The 17,900-nt window shown below is 47.4% G+C and overlaps 1 protein-coding gene across 1 annotated transcript in view; it reads right to left on the bottom strand.

Moving 5' to 3' along the window:
* Nucleotides 1-17,900, bottom strand: part of LOC125442925 (chordin-like protein 1) — a 37,959-nt gene that overhangs the window by 2,749 nt on the left and 17,310 nt on the right. The window contains exons 3-8 of the mRNA XM_048514712.1: nucleotides 14,555-14,756; nucleotides 12,976-13,087; nucleotides 11,268-11,453; nucleotides 5,326-5,520; nucleotides 916-1,083; nucleotides 4-93 (exon numbers count right to left, since the gene is read on the bottom strand). Coding sequence (XP_048370669.1) covers nucleotides 4-93; nucleotides 916-1,083; nucleotides 5,326-5,520; nucleotides 11,268-11,453; nucleotides 12,976-13,087; nucleotides 14,555-14,756 — 953 coding nt within the window. The remainder of the gene's footprint in view (nucleotides 1-3; nucleotides 94-915; nucleotides 1,084-5,325; nucleotides 5,521-11,267; nucleotides 11,454-12,975; nucleotides 13,088-14,554; nucleotides 14,757-17,900) is intronic.

Genomic DNA, 17,900 nt, shown 5'->3' on the forward strand with positions numbered 1-17,900 from the left:
TACTCAGAGTGGTCCTTGTGATTTGCTTGAAGTTAGGAAGTTCGTTGAACTCAGTCTTGGGCAGTTTCTCTCTTTCAAAATGACTTAGGACCCCTGCAGCAAAACAATTAGGATTACATTGCTCGAGATGTTTCCGAAAATCTCTTCTAAATTTTTCCATGAGCTTAGGAGTTATGAAGTACCTAGTCTTGTTTCAGAAGCAGAAAAAAAAATGAAATAAGAACTCTCTATTCCTTTTCGGTTTCCAATTCTATACTGCTCATGAACACATTACTGGTTTTCAAGTTCTCTTGTTAAGCATCTTTTCTAACTCTGGTCTGTTATGCGCAGCCTAAATAATAATAACAAGAAGAAGAGTTTGGATTGATATCCCCCCTTTCTCTCCTGCAGGAGACTCAAAGGGGCTGACAATCTCCTTGCCCTTCCCCCCTCACTACAAACACCCTGTGAGGTAGGTGGGGCTGAGAGAGCTCCAAGAAGCTGTGACTAGCCCAAGGTCACCCAGCTGGCGTGTGTGGGAGTGCACAGGCTAATCTGAATTCCCCAGATAAGCCTCCACAGCTCAGGCGGCACAGCTCTTAACCTCCTATGCCACTGCTGCTCTACGCCACTTTGCTCAGTGAACAATAATTTGCTGGTGGTCCCTGGTCTGAAGGCTATCTGGCTGCCCTTGAACAGACCCAGAGCCTTCCCAACAAGTGGTCCAGGCCTGGTAGAGCCATTCTGTTGAATGAGACCGGGGCCCTATGGGATCTTGCACATTCCCACAGGGCTTATAAGACAGACTCGTTCCATCAGGCCTATGGTTGAGGGCAGTGACGGCTTCTATCCATAGTGACTGGACCTCCCTTCCCCTTTCTTGATCAGCCCGTTAAGACCTTTAAATATATCATGTTAAACTAGGCCATCACTCACCTTTCCTAATGGTCCACGTGTGGATTTCTACCTGTGGTGGCTTCTCTGTCTTCACTGCTATCTTTCGGATGATTTCTCCATCCTCTGCATAAACGGCTTCGTAGACAGGAAGGGTTTCTTCGCCACAAAAATAATCTTTGTGGTCAAGGTTCTGATTTTCAGTTTCTTCTGCAAAAGAAGGTGATGCGTTCAGAACGAGGGCTCTCAGATTTGGAATCTCTTGGTGCTAAAATGAATATATAGTCTGTGTCATGAGCCAGTCCCTGGGAGATGAGGAATCTGATGGAGAGCCAGATGGCACCACAGACCAGGAGCTGGCTCCTTGGGAGGAGAGGAAAATAACAGGGCCAAGCCTTTCCCTGCCAGCGAGGTGGAGCCAGATGCAGCGCAGCTGGGAGAGCCTTTAGCAGCCCCAGATGAGCCAAGTGACAGGCCAGCTGCACGAAGGAGGTAAAAGCAGCAGCTTTGTATTAAAAGGAGAAGTGCCTGCATTGCAGCTCAATGTGGCAAAAAACTGTGCGAGCTAGAAACAGCAACATCAGAGGAGGACTGAGTCCTTGCAGGATCATTGCCTCTTTAGCAAGGGCCTCCTATATAAACCCAGTCTTGGGTTTTACTCTGCCTGGGTGCAATGAATGCGTTTTCTCTGGCAAGCTCCACTGACCTGGTTCTCTGTTCCACGCCTTGAATCTCCGTTCCTAGCCTGCCTACCTGGACTACCTGACCTTGGACTGCCTGGGCCGACTTGTGCCTGCCACCCGCCCTGACCTCAGATTATCTGACAAACCATGGCTGACACCTGCCTACAGCATGACTGTCTATAAAAGAGATTCTGATGGGAACCATAATAGGTAAAGGTACAGGTGCAATCACTGGGTCATTACTGATCCATGCAGTGACATCGCATCATGGCATTTGCTAGGCAGTCTGTGTTCACAGGGTAGTTAGCCATTGCCTTCTTCAGTTGTCTACACTTTATCCCCAGCAAGCTGGGTATTCATTTTACCACCCTCAGATGGAAGGATGGGTTCACTTTGAGCCATTCCGCAGTGACTTAAAATGCGTATAGCACATGCTGCTGCAACCTTTTGTAGCACAGTTAAGCCTGACCATTTTGTCTGCCATTTTTGTACATTTCTGAACAGCTCCGAAAGGGTGATTTTAAAACAGATTTTGCATTTAGAAGGACATCCCTAATTCAGCCTGGGCCAAAAAAAAAGGTCCATCAAAATCTCACCAACCAGAAAACCCCCCCTCAAAAATTCATATCCTCTTCAAATCAATCCATAGTCACAGTGGGGGCCACTCACCTGGAGAGCTTTCAAAGGGGCTGGGACAGATTGATGGAGGAGGAGTCGATTTATGGCTACCAATCTTGATCCTCCTTGATCTGAGATTGCAAATGCCTTTATGAATAGCCAGGGTGCTTTCGAGGGAGCAACAGCGGCGAGAGGCAGGCCATTGCTTTCACACTTCCTGCATGTGAGCTCCCAAAGGCACCTGGTGGGGCCACTGCGGTGGCAGAGAGCTGGGGCCCCTAAGATGGACTCTGGTCCTACGATCCAGCAGGCTCTTCCCCTTAGCTGGCCCAGGGCCGTTTAACTTTCATCCTGCATGTGAGCTCCCAAAGGCTTGGTGAGCCTACTGCGGAAGTGGCGAGGCTGATTCAGGGTGGACTCTGGTCACGATCCAGCAGGCTCTTCGCGCCGCTTCTTAAAGGCCATTCCCCAGCTTTCACATCCACTGCATGGCAAGCTCCCAAAGGCACCTGGTGGGCCACTGCGAGTAGCAGAGAGCTGGACTAGATGGACTCTGGTCTGATCCAGCAAGGCTCTTCTTATGTTCTTAAAAGGCCATTGCTTTCCACATCACCGTGTGAAACCACGAGAGCACCTGGTGGGCGCGGTAGCAGGCTGGACTGATGGACTCTGGTCTGATCCAATCTGCATATGTTGGCCGGGCCATTTGGCTGCATCCTGCTGCATGTGAGCTCCCAAAAGAGCACCTGAATTTGGGCCACTGCGGTAGCAGAGGCTGGACTAGATGGACTCGGTCGCGATCAGCAGGGCTCTGTATGTTCGCCCAAGGCTGGTAGCGCCATTGCCGCGTGAGCCGAGCACCTGGTGGAATTTTCATTAGCAGAGCTGTAGATGGACTGGTCTCTGATCCAGCGCAGGCTCTTCCTTATGTTCTTAAGGCCATTGCTTTCACCACATTCTGCCTGTGAGGCTCCCAAAAGGCACCTGGTGAGGCCCACTGCGAGGTAGCAGGACTGGATGGACTCACGTTCTGATCCCAGCAGGCTCTTCCTTATGTTCTTAAGTGCATTGCTTTCACCTCCTGCGTAGCCAGGCTCCCAAAGAGAACACGATTTTCGGTGCTTGAGAGCTGGACTAGATGGACTCTGATTCAGCTGGCTTGTTCTTATGTTCTTATGTGGGGGGAAAACCCTTTAGCCTGTCCTTCAAGAAATCTGCATCTCAAATCTGCAAGAAATCTGCATCTCAAATGAAGCAACCTGTCCTTGTTCGAGTAATAGTTGTATGACTCATGAAATCAGCCAATGGAGGAGATTTATTGGGTTAGTGTGTCAGATTAGGACCTGGGAGATCTGGATTCAAATCCACCCTCAGCCATGGAACTCACTGGGTGAAGATGGAACAGACACTTTGGCTGATTATGCTCTGCACAAATATTAAAGACATCCTGAGGATGCAAAAAAGAGGAATGTTGGGGAGGAACTCCCACGCTGCTCATACCAGATGTCCTCGGGACGCCCTTCATTTCCAGCTCGAGACGTCCTGTTTTAAGGCTGCAAAACTACCAACCATTTTTCCCCAAGCCATCGACAACTCATCTCCTCTTGTTGTGCCAAGCTGAGGAGATGTCTTGTTTTTCCCACCCAACCGTTAAAGCTGTTGTCAGTTTCCTCCACCTGATATTTTGTGGTGCTGCAGCGATTCTCTATCCCTGCAGTCATTTGCTGAAGGTTTCCCCGGGATATTTGCTCTGCCGTTGCTCTGCCGCTGGGTGCCTTTTCAGCCTGAAAAGTACATCATGACTGATTCTCATATGCATGTGTTTTTGTCTTTGAAGACAGCTCGTTGAAAATTAAAACAAATGGGGAAACTATATTGCTGTAACTGGCATGATGGTATTTCGTTGAAAAGTAAAATGAGGGAAACTATATATATATTGCTGTAACTGGCATGATGAAATACATTCAAGTATTGGATCAAATTATGTTTTAACTCTGATGTGCGCAGTTTAATATACACTATTGGCGCTTGAATATTGCCATTACTCGAATGGTATCAACTTCTCTCAGGTCAAGAAATTTACTACTCAATAGGTTTATTACTGGAAGATCTCTGTATGCTGACACCCAGAGAGATTTTCGAGATCTTAAGAGTAGACTTCTAGAACAGGAATACCGCATATATCTTGTTGGGGCAAGCCAAATAAATCGTATGCTCACCCTCTCTGTGATAAAGGAATAATACCGGAACAGGGGCACATAGCCAAATATCTTGAATTATTAACTGAACCCCAACAGGAGATGGATCATCTACAAGAAGCCAGATCCAATACCTTCCATCATTAAAATTACAAGGTGCTTATCCATCCCGTCTCTCCAGGATCGGGGTTTTTGTCCCACACTGTGAAGAATCCAGGAGTGGAGACTCTTGCTCAGCATTATTTGTCGTGTGACTCGTCGAGGATATGCTCTTGGGCATTAGGAGTTTCTCTCCCAGGCTGGCCCTTCAGACAAATCTGGAAAGTGACTCTGACTGCTCTGTTGAGTTTCTGTTAAGCAACACAGATAATGGTATGCTCTTGGAAAAAGTAGCAAAATTTCTTTTACAAGTGACAGTGGGCGACTTTTCCTAAGTAATGTATACTGCTCTATACAGTCTTCCTGTCTGCGCTTTGGATGTACTCTTGATTTGTATTTTTCCAAAAATGTCTAGGCAATGCTCTAGAACCTGCGTGGTGTGCCGAACCTTTGGCACTCAGATGTTTACATGGACTACGGAATTCCCATCCAGCCCTACCTACTTGGCTCCCCTGTTGCGAGGACTGGACGAGGGTGGAGATGATGAATTGTAATCCTAACATCTGGAGATATAAGAACCATCTACTCAGAACTTCCTATTTTAAATGTAAATAAAGGTGGTTGTTGGATTTGTTGGTGCGTTTGAGCTGGCTCAAGGTAAAAATCATGAATTTTGACACAGGAAAGAAAGGTTAGCAAAATTGGTGGACACTTCCAAGAGGCACCATGTAATGTCCGGGGGGAAACCCTTCAAGCAAACCGTGGATGCAGGGATGGAGAATCACTACGGCACCATAAATGTCCAACCCAGAGCTGGCAATTCCATGAGACACCAAGCTAGAAGCCAAGCTTACCCATGCAAACTTTACAGCACTTCCCTTCAATCTTCTTTGGCTGCTTACAGGGATATCGATCTGGGCAGTTGATTTTTTTACACTCTTGCTTGGTCACGTTGCACATGCACAAGACACACTCCACGATCCCATAGGACCGGAGGTTGGGATGCCAGGATTCCCCATGTGAGTAGGTTTTTCCATTGGAGACACATACTATAAGAAAAAAAATGAGCAAAATTACCCTGTTTCCCTGAATATAAGAGACATCCCCAGAGAGTAAGACGTCGTAGAGGTTTTGCTGAAGTGCTAAATATAAAACATCCCGAAAAGTGAAGTGGACGTATTAGCAAAGTTTTTGTTTGGAAGCTTATGCCGCCCCGTCGACCAGAGCAATGCAAGCTGTGGGAGGCGGAAAAAATAAGACATCCCTGAAAAAATGAACATAGCGCATCTTGGGGAGCAAAAATTAATTAAGATACTGTCTTATTTTCGGGGAAACATGGTATCACTGAAAAGAAAAGGAAAAGCATATCAAAGGAGACAAAAAAGTTGAATCCAATGCACCACACACAGAACAAGTTTGTGAACCGGATGTGTCTTGCATCTTCCTTCAGCCTCCTGAACCCCTCGGCAACCATAAACGACACAATGCGTAGGGTTTTGATACCCAATCACCAGGCCTTGGTTGAGTTGTGTGACTGGCTCAAGATCACCATCGAATTCTTCCATGGCGAACGAGCTTGGGAATGTGCTGGAATGGGACAGGTTCCCAGATCCAAATGTGGTACCTTAACCTCTATACCAGGCTGGAAAAACACTGAAATGATTTCCTTAGATAGGTGGCGTGAGAAACTAAGGAATATCCTAGGTCAGTGGTGGCAAACCTTTGGCACTCCAGATGCTATGGACTACAATTCCCATCAGCCCCTGGCAGCATGGCCAATTTGCCATGCTGGCTTTGGCACTCCATTTGCTATGGACTACAATTCCCATCAGCCCTTGGCAGCATGGCCATACGTTGTCAGCCCGCCATGCTGGCAGGCGGCGGTGATGAGAGCTGGCGAACTCATATTATCCTCTGGAGTGCCAAGGTTCATACGCCGGTCCTAGGTCGCTTTGAAATTTAGCAATAAGTATGATTAGATTAATTCAGGGGAGGAAAAAGAGAAAACGAATTTAAGATGATTTGGACAGCTTCATCATTTATTTAATGGAATTTTAAGAGCATAGCTTGTTAAAGAATTATTTAATGGTCTTATATGAAAATTCTGAATGAGATATTGAATTCTTATTTCAGTGGATTTTTAAATAAATGAATTTGTAAAGTGTCCTTTGAGGGAAAAGAACACAAACACACACATTTTTCTCTCTCCCTCCCCTTTTGTTGCTGTGTGTGTTTTTTGATTTTCGTTACTGCATAACATTGGTATGAGGTGAAGCTTATAAACATATTGGATGTGAAGTTACAATATGGTCATTTTATTTGTACTGATGTGTGGTTGATATCTTGTTCTGTATGTGTATATATTTAATTACATTTATTTTTTTAAAGTACAGTATACCGGCTTTCTTTTCTACTCCTCCTGTTAAGAAAAAAAAAACACAACTTGCATATCGCCAGCAGAGTGGGGAAATTAGGTGGGGGTGGGAGAAATCTGAACAGAGCAATCACCGGCTGGGTAAATGTCTGGAAATGTGGGATCTGGATAAAGGAATTCCCATTGGTCATTTTCCATTGTTTCGAGCTGCAACTTTTTGCAAAGCCATTTGAAGCTTGAGAGTCCTACGGGGTTCCTGCCCATGACCTGTTTGAAGTTCATCCCAGTGAGTTAATGTAATGGTACCTTGCTGTTACTTTTGCACACAACTTGCCAGAAAGAAAAAAGCCCGTGTGTCAGCAATTCTTTCTTCCATCTGAAAAAAACTCCCGCTCACTTTGTTGGCCGAGAAGCACACAGTCTTCTCCGAATGCATGCCCCCTATTGTGGTCCTGCTGCATTGGGAAATGTGCTATTCATTTCTGGGGACCTTTATTTAGGCTAACTCGAAGCAAATCGGTTCAGAAATGGCTTTGATGGTGTTAGCTGCTTGTGAACAAGGGGTTGGAAACACGGCAGTGGGGACGGGGATCTAACATGAAACATGTACGCCCGCCCTGAGCCAAATGCTTTATTTCCGCGATTGAATTTCCAGGTGCATAATAAAGCCAGCCTTCCTTCAGTGAGTTAATGCCTTGGAAGTTTAGTTGACCATAAATCAAAGGCTTTTAAATGTCTGTACGTGTGTCAAGTGCCCAAGTTGCAGCTTTCAAGGAAAGTGAGAAGCAGAGGTGACTTGCTACTGCCTTCCCCCGCAGAGCCTTCCTTGGTGGTCTCCCTTCCAAGTACTGACCCTGCTTAGCTTCCGAGATCTATACCATACTGCAGACCTGGGCATTATATATGGCCCACGGTGCCCGTACGACCTTAGCCAGATGATCCTGACTGGCCCCTACCTTGCTACAGGGCGAGCACAGAGAGGCCTTTACTAGCGGTTGCGGCAGAGCCCGGTTGCCTTGGCTGCCGGCTATCTCTTGAAAGCCTATGCCTGCTGCCATACTGGCGGCGAGGCACTGCTAGAAACCCTGCAGAAGCCGGTTGCCTTATGCGCGGCTGTGACTTCGCTAGCAATGCCTCACCAAACGCTACAGGGCGAAAGGCGATCTTTGAAAACCCATGAAGCCGGTTTGCCTTGGCTGCCGGACTTCTGCCGAAGATTCGCCTAAACCCCTACTGACCGGCCCGGCCCTCCCACAATATTTTCTGTTTCTTGGAAATGTTACATGGAAAAATAATTGCCCACCCCTGTCATACTGCATCCCCTCCCTTCAAAACTTGGGGGCCTACATTTTGAGCTTCTACATATAGACAGTTGCTTTGGTGCAAACCTGCAATTCTATGTTAGATCGTTTTTAGTGTGGTTTGGGTCTCAGCTAAGGTTTGGATTGTCAAATTCCAGGTGGGGCAGGCCTGGAGATCTCCAGGAATCACAACTGATCCAAAGACAGAGATCAATTCCCTTGGATAAAATGGTTAATTTTGAGGAGAGAGTGTACGGCATATCCTCCTGAGGCCTCTCCCCAAATCATACCATCCCGAGACTCCACCCTCAAATTTCTAGTAGTTTCCCAACCCAGAACCAGCAACCAGTGGCGTAGGAGGTTAAGAGCTTGCGTATCTAATCTGGAGGAACCGGGTTTGATTCCCAGCTCTGCCGCCCTGAAGCTAATGAGGCTTATCACGAGAACCTGAATTATCTTGCTTACTCCCACCACCGCCAGCCAACTGGGTGACCTTGGAGAAGATCCGCGGCTTCTGGGGAGCTCTCTCAGCCCACCCTACCTCACAAGGGTGTTTGTTGTGTGAGGGGGGGAAGGGCAAAGGAGATTGTAAGCCCCTTTGAGTCTCCTGCAGGAGAGAAAGAGGGGATATAAATCCAAAACTCCTCCTCCTCCTTTCAAGGGCGATCAACCTCTAGGCAGGGACTGGAGATCTTCAGCTAATCCCCAGTTACACAACTCCGTTCCCTGTGTGGAAATGTCAGCTTTGGAGGGCAGATGGCCTGACATTGTATCCTCACTGAGTTTCCTCCCCTCCACAAAATTTGCCCCCCCCCCCCAAACTCCCAAGCTCAAGGGGGCGTCTCTGGTCCTCTACCAGCTTTGGGCATGATTCATGCCATCACTGGCTAGAAATCCTGCGCACACTTCAGGCAATGGGTCTGCAGTATACACATGCCATGAATATATCATATACGTGTGTGTGCATACATCTTTAAACATTGGTACTCGACTGGGGAAGAAGGGTTGGTTTTGTACCCTGCTTTTCGATGTCGCAAGGCTTCTCCAAATGGCTTGCACTCGCCTTCCCTTCCTCTTCCCACAACAGACGCCTTGTAAGGTAGGTGGGACCGAGAGAGTTTTGGACGAACTGCGGAAAATCATCAACAGCAGGCTGAATGGAAGGCAGAGTGGGAACCAAATCAGGTACTTCCAGATGAGAGTCCACCGCATTTTCGTTGCAGAGGAAGGCGGGAATCACGGTCCTGGATCTCCAGATTAGAGCCTACCGCTCTTAACCACCGCACCATAATGGCAAATCTTCCCTTTCAGGGCAATGGGGCTGCTGTATACACAGTATACTCATTTGTCATATGAGGGGGTGGGTGGGTGGATGTACATCCATCCTTATACATTTACACCATATTGGAGAAGAACAAGGGTTGCTTGGATACCCTGCTTTTCTCTATCAAAAGGCTTCTCAAAGTGACTTACTTGCCTTCCCTTCCTCTCCGCATAAACTTAACGGAACACCTTACCGAAAGCAGAGGTGGGATCAGCGGATCGCCAGGTTCTCAGGTTTCCGAGTAGGTTGCACTTATTATTTCCCATTTGTGTGTATGATTGTAAGGAGGGGTTACTAGTTGGTAGGTTTTGCCGCACGTGATTTTTTACCTGGATCGCGTCCCTCCTCTCAGCAGTAGCGTGCACGAAACTTGGAGCAGTCCCCAGCAGGAGGTGCACGCGGCGTGCATTACGTTTCCCAGCATGGGACCCGGCGCAGTGGCTCGATCCTTGCCACAGCCAGCCCGAGATGCCGGCCCGCATGCCCAGCTTGTAAATTGCCCAGCCCAGCCGGTATTGGCTCACGCCTATTTTGAATCCCACCACCATGCAGGAACCTGTTCACGAAATTTTACGAATTTTTGGATCCCACCGCTTTTAAGAAAGTGGGGGGTCGAGAATGAAGTTCTGAACAAAGCGGTGACTGGAATGGCCAAAGAGATCATCTGGTTTTTTTCAGAATAGAGTCCCTCTATCACGGAGGAAGCGAGAATCAAACCTGGTCTCCGATTAGAGTCTGCGGCTCTTTACCGCACTACACCATGTCAGGCAAATCTTGCTTGCTTTCAAGAGATGGAGAACCGCTTCAATTGAAGTTAAGCACAACAATGTTAGTTGGTGGTGTATGTGTGCACTGCGGCTTCCAGGCTTGTCAACTCCGGTTGCGAAATTCCTGATGATCTGTGGGCGGAGCCTGGGGAGGGCAGGGTTTGGGGAGGGGTGGGGCCTCAGTGGGGCCCATTACCACTCTTAAAATGATATTTGTCTTTGTTGGAAAAAGGTAACACGAGGGGAGACTCATGCTCCTTGCCCCTGAAAAGGTTCAGGAAGCTCAAAGATTGCATATAGCAGTGGTGGCGAACCTTTGGCACTCCAGATGTTATGGACTACAATTGTCGGCCCCACCAGCGCACTTGGCCAGCGGGCGGGGGCTGCGTCAGGAATTGTAGTCCCTGGAGTATAATTCTAAGGTTAGGGGAGATCCACCATATGGGGCCTGGAGATTTCCCTGAATTACAACCAATCTCCAGGCGGAAGAGCTCAGTTCACACGGAGGAAATGGCAGTTTCAGTGGAGGCAGAGGGTATGTTCTCGATTTCCCCTCCAGCAAGTCACTTCTCCCAAATACGGGAATTTCCGAAGACCATCCCAGAAGCCACTAGCCCGGCAGTAGGCGTGGCTTCCAGGAGAAGGGGCACGTGCCTTGCGGAGTGCGTGATGCCAGTGTGGAAGTGGAATGGATGTTACCGATTGGGGGGTAGCAGAGGGCACAGGTTACAGACGTGCCCTAGAAACAGTTTCCCGCCTGCAGGATCTGATATGCCTGGCCTTCTCACCCTTTTATGAATGTGTGAAGTTGAGGTTCTTGTGTGTTCCTCCATGAATATTTTTGAAGTTCTTTTAAAAAAAAACCTCGGTGATCAGATTTGGATGTCTACTGGCTAGTGTCAGTATCATCATCTTCATTGTGCTATAAGGGTGGGAGCTGTCGAGGCGTGTGAACTTTGTTGGAAGTCCTTCCTCACACCTGGCAGCAGGCCGAAGCCACTTCAGATAAGTATCAAAGGTGCCTCTTTACCTCGTCCATGCTTATGTTTGTTGTTGAGGACAATCTGTACGATGGTTCCAGAGGCCTGCTGTATTATTAGGTCTGCTTGGCGGCTCACTCTGTTGCTTCTGCCACCCACTGAATCGTATTGGCATGTGGGAAGGAAACACACGGGGCACTGCTGGAGCAGGTCATAATGAGGAAGCAGGTGGTCGACTCAGTTGTTGGAAGAAGAAAGAGAACAGGTTAGATTATCTATCAAGGAAGGAAGGACTTTTGGGGGATATCCCATGTCTTTTCTCTGGAGCCTTTCTTGTATCCCAAATTTACAGTCCTGCAGCAAAACCAGAAAAGAGCCTTGTACTAAAAAAACCAATTTGTTTGTTGTGGCAGAAGAGCTTTTTTTGGGTTAGCCTTTAATCTTCAGAACCCGTAAAACTTACCTAAAGGTGGCCGGGACATATTTATGGGTCAATGACTGACCACAAAACGAGGCTTGCGTGTATTCGGTGAAATGGTACCGTTCGCTTTAGGGCTCCATGGGTGTCAAATTGGCCCTCCCGGATGTTATGGACTACCCAGCTCCCATCATCCCCTACTGCCAGCATCATGCTGGCGGGATGATGAAATGGACTCGGAGGTCAACTATCGGCTAACAATGAAGAGGCCGGGTATACATGGGCTTTTTTGGGGGGGGGGGGCTCTTCACGTGCAGTGGGGTTGTGATTTAAAGGATCTCTCCCTGCATTTCTCTTTCTACTACACACAGGAATACCGTTGCTTGCTGCATGGAACATAGAACTCTCCGGTTCCTCCCAGGTACAAACTGCTTTTCCTGGTTCTGTTAACTCTGCCCATCCACTCACTCTTAAAGGCACACATCTCATCGCACCTGGTAGTTGCAAGCCTGCTGGCTTTATTCAAGCCCTTTAAATCGCTGTTATATCAATAAATATTGCTGTCTCTTTGTTATGCTTTTGGGTCTACCCTTTCCAAAAATAATCCCCCCCAAATGAAAGAGGCAAAGCAATTCTCTGGATCACACACTTTGCTGAAGAAGAGGACCATGTTTTGGAACTGATAATTTTCTCCCCCTGCCCACTCCAAACACCCACCCCCCCACCCACCCCTCTCTCTCTCTCAACGCCTGGGTGCCGTTTTGCCCCGGGGTCTGGTTCCCTTCCCCACGCCTCTGATTAGATCTATCATTATTTTGATAGGTCTAATATGATACAAGAAATGTAACGTTTTTAAAAGCCCTTGTGATCATCAAAGAAGAAGAAGAAGAAGAATTTGGATTTATATCTCCTTGCCCTTCCCTCCTCACAACAAACACCCTGTGAGGTAGGTGGGGCTGAGAGAGCTCCAAAGAACTGTGACTAGCCCCAGGTCACCCAGCTGGCATGTGTGGGAGTGCTGGGCTAATCGGAACTCCCAGATAGAAGCACTCCTGACTCAGACCTCCAGGCGGGGAGCTCAAGTATGATTCACTCAGATTAGATACGAGCTCTGTAACCTCCCTACGCCACTGCTGCTGCTCAAAGGGTGGAAGCAGAGTGGTGGAGGTGGAAGTATTGTCAAAGCCCAAAGAAGCAAAGAATAGCTGTGCCATTGGTTTCATGTCTTCCTACTGCATAGAAAGCAGGAGGAGAGGCTCTTTGTCCATTCCCACAAACAGCGAGCGTTTATGGGATCTGCGTTGTGAAAGACTCTTGGTCTTCAAATTATTGCCAGTTACCCAATTCACGAGTAGGCCTTCCCGAGGTCACCGGATCCGAGAGTATTTCCACACCACTTCCTGCTTTCGATCCGGTCTGCTTGGGACATAATAGAGGATTGAGGCGCAGGATCTGCAGCAGCAAAGCGGGAATTGACCTGCCCCTGAGTCATGGCACATATCCATTTTTGCAGGGAATTATACACTGTCAGGATCTGATGCCTACCTGGGGGCAATTGTAACCCCCATGCTCAGAATGGGTTGACCCACTAAGGGGTGGAGACTCAAAGCAGGAGGAGGCTGCAGAGCTCATGTAGTTTGGAGGAACAAGGCTACCAGACTCGAAGACCTTGATTTCTATAAACCCTTAACACCTTGATGTTAAGGTAACTGCAATGTTGTTAGGGAACTACTGGGAACACTTGTAAGAACAAGCCAGCTATATGCTGGAATCAGACCAAGAGTCCATCTAGACCGGGTCTCTGCTACTGCTTGGTAATGTAGCCCACCAGGTAGATTGTTTGTTTTGCTATGTGTTGTAAATGTTGGAGTTTATTGTTTCAGGGTTTCTTTGTGTGGTTGTAATGGGTGAGAGTTCTCCCTGGAGGCATGGCTCATGTTGAGATCCTGTTATCAGAGAGCCCGGGAATGGCCAGGAGCCAACCCACTTACCTGCAAAGAAAGAGGTGGACTGGCAGTATCAATGGGCTGTAAATATAAGGACTTGAAAATGCAAGCTGAACAGGACCTTGAAGTGTGATGTTCAATGTTGATGTTATGTTAAGAAAGTAAACCATTTGTTTTTTAAAATTTGTTGTTGTTGCAAACTCATTTCCAAGTTCTGCTCCACAGAACCCACAGATAGAGGTTACACAATGATTAGTCGTCTTAGATCATCCTTCTGTTAACCACACAGGATGCCCCAAATCACTAGGCATTTCCCAACCTGGAGCTGGCAACCTTAAGTGGTGAGGTGTTACACATTGCCAAAGAAGCGGATCCTGACTCAACAGCAGAAGCGTTGTGTTGCCGAGCAGAATTTCTGGGGTTCTGGCTTCTCGAGTGAAAAGATTAGGGATGTTAGGAAGAGCGCTGTGTTGTTGCGAGAGCTAGCTGACCTCCACATCTGGGAGTTGGAAAGAATTCCCCTGCTTGGCAGGCGAGCAGTTTGTACGTTCCTTTTTCATTTGCGAAATTAAAAAAAACCTGCCACTAGAATCTGCTGTCTAGCTGACTTTTTTATAGGAGTTTCTTAACTTACGAAGGGTCTGTGCGGGTTGCAGTTGTTAGCACGAGTAGCGAACATAAAGGCAGCCTAGGGTTAACTTTCTCTCTCTTTGTTATGCTTTTGGGTCTACCATTTCAAAACACGGAGGCTTCTCTACCAATTATGATGTTGTAGCAATCAGTTATGCCAGACTGCAAAAGTTCAACATTTTTCTTTCATGATGCAGTTACTAAAATCATTGCAGATTCAAGTTTAGGTTTATATTTACGGCATTTCCTTTGAGGCTCCAGGGTGATGCGGCATTCCAGGTGTATCTTCCCCAAATCGGTTCAAGAGCTTGGGAAGACTGCCTGCTCTGAGAGTTTGCCTCACATTATTCAGATACATGGCAGAGTTGGTGGCTGTAGCAGGGATGAAAGGGATCCTGGTGGCTAACAAAGGGCCCTTCGCATTGTAGGAGTTGACCTTAGATCTAGCGGAGTCCGACCTTGAATCCTCCGCTGAGCCGTGGCCGTCGGACTTCGTGTCTGACTCAAACTCACCCCCCCTCGCCAGTTGAATTTCAGAGCTTCGACTGGGGGAGTCGAGTCAGAGCTGGCCCGAACTTCAGGGGTTAGCATCGAGTGAAGCCGGTAGTCATGGGGAGATCGTCAGGCCAGGCTTCGACTCTGCCATCTACCCAATCACAGCTCAGTATTATTTAAGCCCATGTCTAGCCAGAATGGGAGACTGCATGTGGCGGTGGCCCGGCTTTGGGCATGTGCCGTCGGAGACCATTAGCGGCGGCAACCAATCAGAGCGCGCCAGTGCAGGGAAGTGGTCCCGCCCTCTGAGCTCCGGCTCTGGAGACCGCGGAGTCAGCGCTGCTGAATGCGGAGAGATATAAGGAGGACTTCGAGCTGAGGAAGTGCGATTCAGAGCAGTCGAACCTGAATTCGATCTGATGTGTATGGGAAGGGGCCAAGGAGTCTCGGCTAATTGTTTCCCGCTTGCTGACTTTGGGCTCATAGGAGAGGTTGGCTGTGAGCATTGCAATGTTGTGTGTGCCGAGTATACTGTTGAAGGCTTTCGCAGCCAGAATCAACTAGCTGTTGTGGGTTTTCTGGGCTGTGTAGCCACGGTCTGGTAGTTTAAGCTCCTACAACCTTTACCATGCGCATTGGTAGATCTTTGGGTGAAACGATAAAAGAAAAACTACCAGTTTTGCTACATCGACATTCAGCTTTATTTTCCAGGGAGTCTGTATTTTCTGGTCTTCTTTTAGGCCGGGCATCATACAAAGGCTCAAGGAACAAGCTGAGCAAAGCTCAACCCCTCCATATGAACTCTGGGAGAGTCTCTTTTGGGTGGGAGGAGGCACTGGGAGCTTGGTAAGGCTGATGTTTTCAGGCAATTTCAAGGGCCAAAGATCCCCTGTTTTTAAGAGCTGCCTTATCCAGATGTTCAGTTGGGGTTGGAATTCTTCTGGATCCCATTCTACACGACTCCCTTGAAAGTAAACCTCCTGGCCGCTGGAGCCAGCAGCAAACACGCAGATTGCAGAGCGGACTAAAAACCCTGTTGGGAGGGGAATTCACACAGATCCCGCCCCAAACAAATGTTATTTCCCCCTAGAAGATGTCTAGAAAATCACTAAACAAACAGCACTTTTCCAAAATCACAGGTTGCAGCCACTGGCCGGGCAGGGGCACATTTTATTACCCATTTTTTCCTTAAAAAAAAATTTTTTTTTTTTTTTAGCTTGCTACTCGCGGCTACACAGGTTGCGGCATGTATCGTGGGACTTAGGCGTTTCTTGGGATTCATTTGTGCATGCCTGCATGAGCCTTCGCATATGTGGGAATGTGGTAAAAGAGATGTGTCTCAAGTCACGAGAAGGTCACGACCAGAAACCTGCCATGGATGCGATGAAGCGAAAACAGGAAGAGGTTCCTTTATCTGACTGGAACCAGTTATATGTTGCTGTGTGGAAGGGCTCTGAATGGGAGGGCTGCGTGTTTATGCACTAATGAAATACTGGGACACCATGCAACTGTACCATTTTCACACGCATTGCCACTGTTGATAGCTTATTGTGGAGTTGTTGCATTTTTCCTACCATAAAACAGTGGCCCGTAAAGACGAATAAATTTTTTTCCAGCTAGTTTTCATCTCACTTTGGCCAGCATAAATTTAACCACCTCCCCTACCATATCCTCTTGGCTATAGATATTAAAGATATCAATGCAGAGGTGGGATCCAACCAGTTCTCACCACTTCTCTAGAAGTGGTTACTAGTCCCTACAGGTGCAGAAGGGGGTTACTAAAGCAACCTCCCTGCCCAATAGGGACTGGAGGTCGCGTGTGTCTGCCAATGGCGCCACTGTTTGAATCCACCACCATGGAACCTGTTATTAAAATTTTTGGATCCCGCCACTATATTAATGCATAGTGAATGAACCCAGCATACACAGGTCAAAGCATTTACTTTTTAATTTTATTTATACTCCATTTCCCTCCCTTTCTCCATTTTATCTTCACTTGAAATGGTCTCCTTTTCTGCCTCTATCTTGCAACTATCCCTGCAATTGGGTTTGGCTAGGCATTATGGGACTGGCTGAAAGTCCAGCCAACCCATTTCCATAATGGGAACTTGAACTTAGGCCTGCTCAGATGTCCATGACAGAAGCCCACATCCTTAGGACTTGCTGATTACATCTTTAAACAACAGCAACAGAAACGGATGTGTGGTACACCATATCGATGAAGAAATTGGGAAGTTGAACTCTACAGACTGACTACTACCCCAAAATGCCCCGCCAACAGACCTTGAGACCATCTCCTGGAACATTGCTGGGTGGGCAAATAAGACACTGAACTCCGAATTTACCCACTACCTCACCCAATTCCGTATCATTCTGTTACAGGAGACATGGATGACCTCCCCAATTAACATTCATGGTTACAAATCATTTACACTTCATGCTTCAACTTTAAAGAAGAGAGGCAGACCATCAGGAGGCAGGAAACAAAATTAAGTATTTGAAAGTATTAAGTATTTGACAGGCAGTCAATGAGAGGAGAAGTAGTTGAGAGGAGAAGACGATAGGACTTGCTATAATGAGTTTGAATTATGGACAGAAAGATACCAGATGGAAATTAGGAACTTTCTTTTTGACAGTAAGAGCTTTTTACAGTAACAGAGAAATTATTAATGCCCCGCCCCTGGAATGCCCGGCCACGCCCTGTTGTGCCCCGCCCAGCCCCATTGGCGCTACACCACTGTTTGAATCCCACCACCATGGGAACCTGTTACTAAAATTTTTGGATCCCACCACTGGACAAGGGCATGCAATATAAACAGCAATCCCTATTCCAAGGCCTTGAGCTTTTTTGCAAAATGTACCCACAGTTTCTCTGACGGTGAGTGAGGGGTGTGTGGCTTTCTACACTGTCAGAGTGTGCACAAACCCCTCCAAGAACCCTATACCCTACTCCAAAGACCACTTTCTTCGTTTTGGAGATACACGCATGCACGCACGTACGGCAAAAGGTAATCGAAAGTTTTACGCCTGCAGCGTGATCTGCACAAGCTTAGCTATTTTTGTTCCTCTTTGTTTACATTCTCAGTGCCTTTTCTTAATTTTTGAAAGCCTGTCTGCACTTCTCACGCTCACCCAGAGTAGCCTTCTGCTGAAATAAGATGCAGGGAAAGACATCTTCAGGGATGCACGTGGCA

The sequence above is a fragment of the Sphaerodactylus townsendi genome, linkage group LG13 (genome assembly GCF_021028975.2).
Source record: "Sphaerodactylus townsendi isolate TG3544 linkage group LG13, MPM_Stown_v2.3, whole genome shotgun sequence".
Taxonomy (NCBI): Eukaryota; Metazoa; Chordata; class Lepidosauria; order Squamata; family Sphaerodactylidae; genus Sphaerodactylus; species Sphaerodactylus townsendi.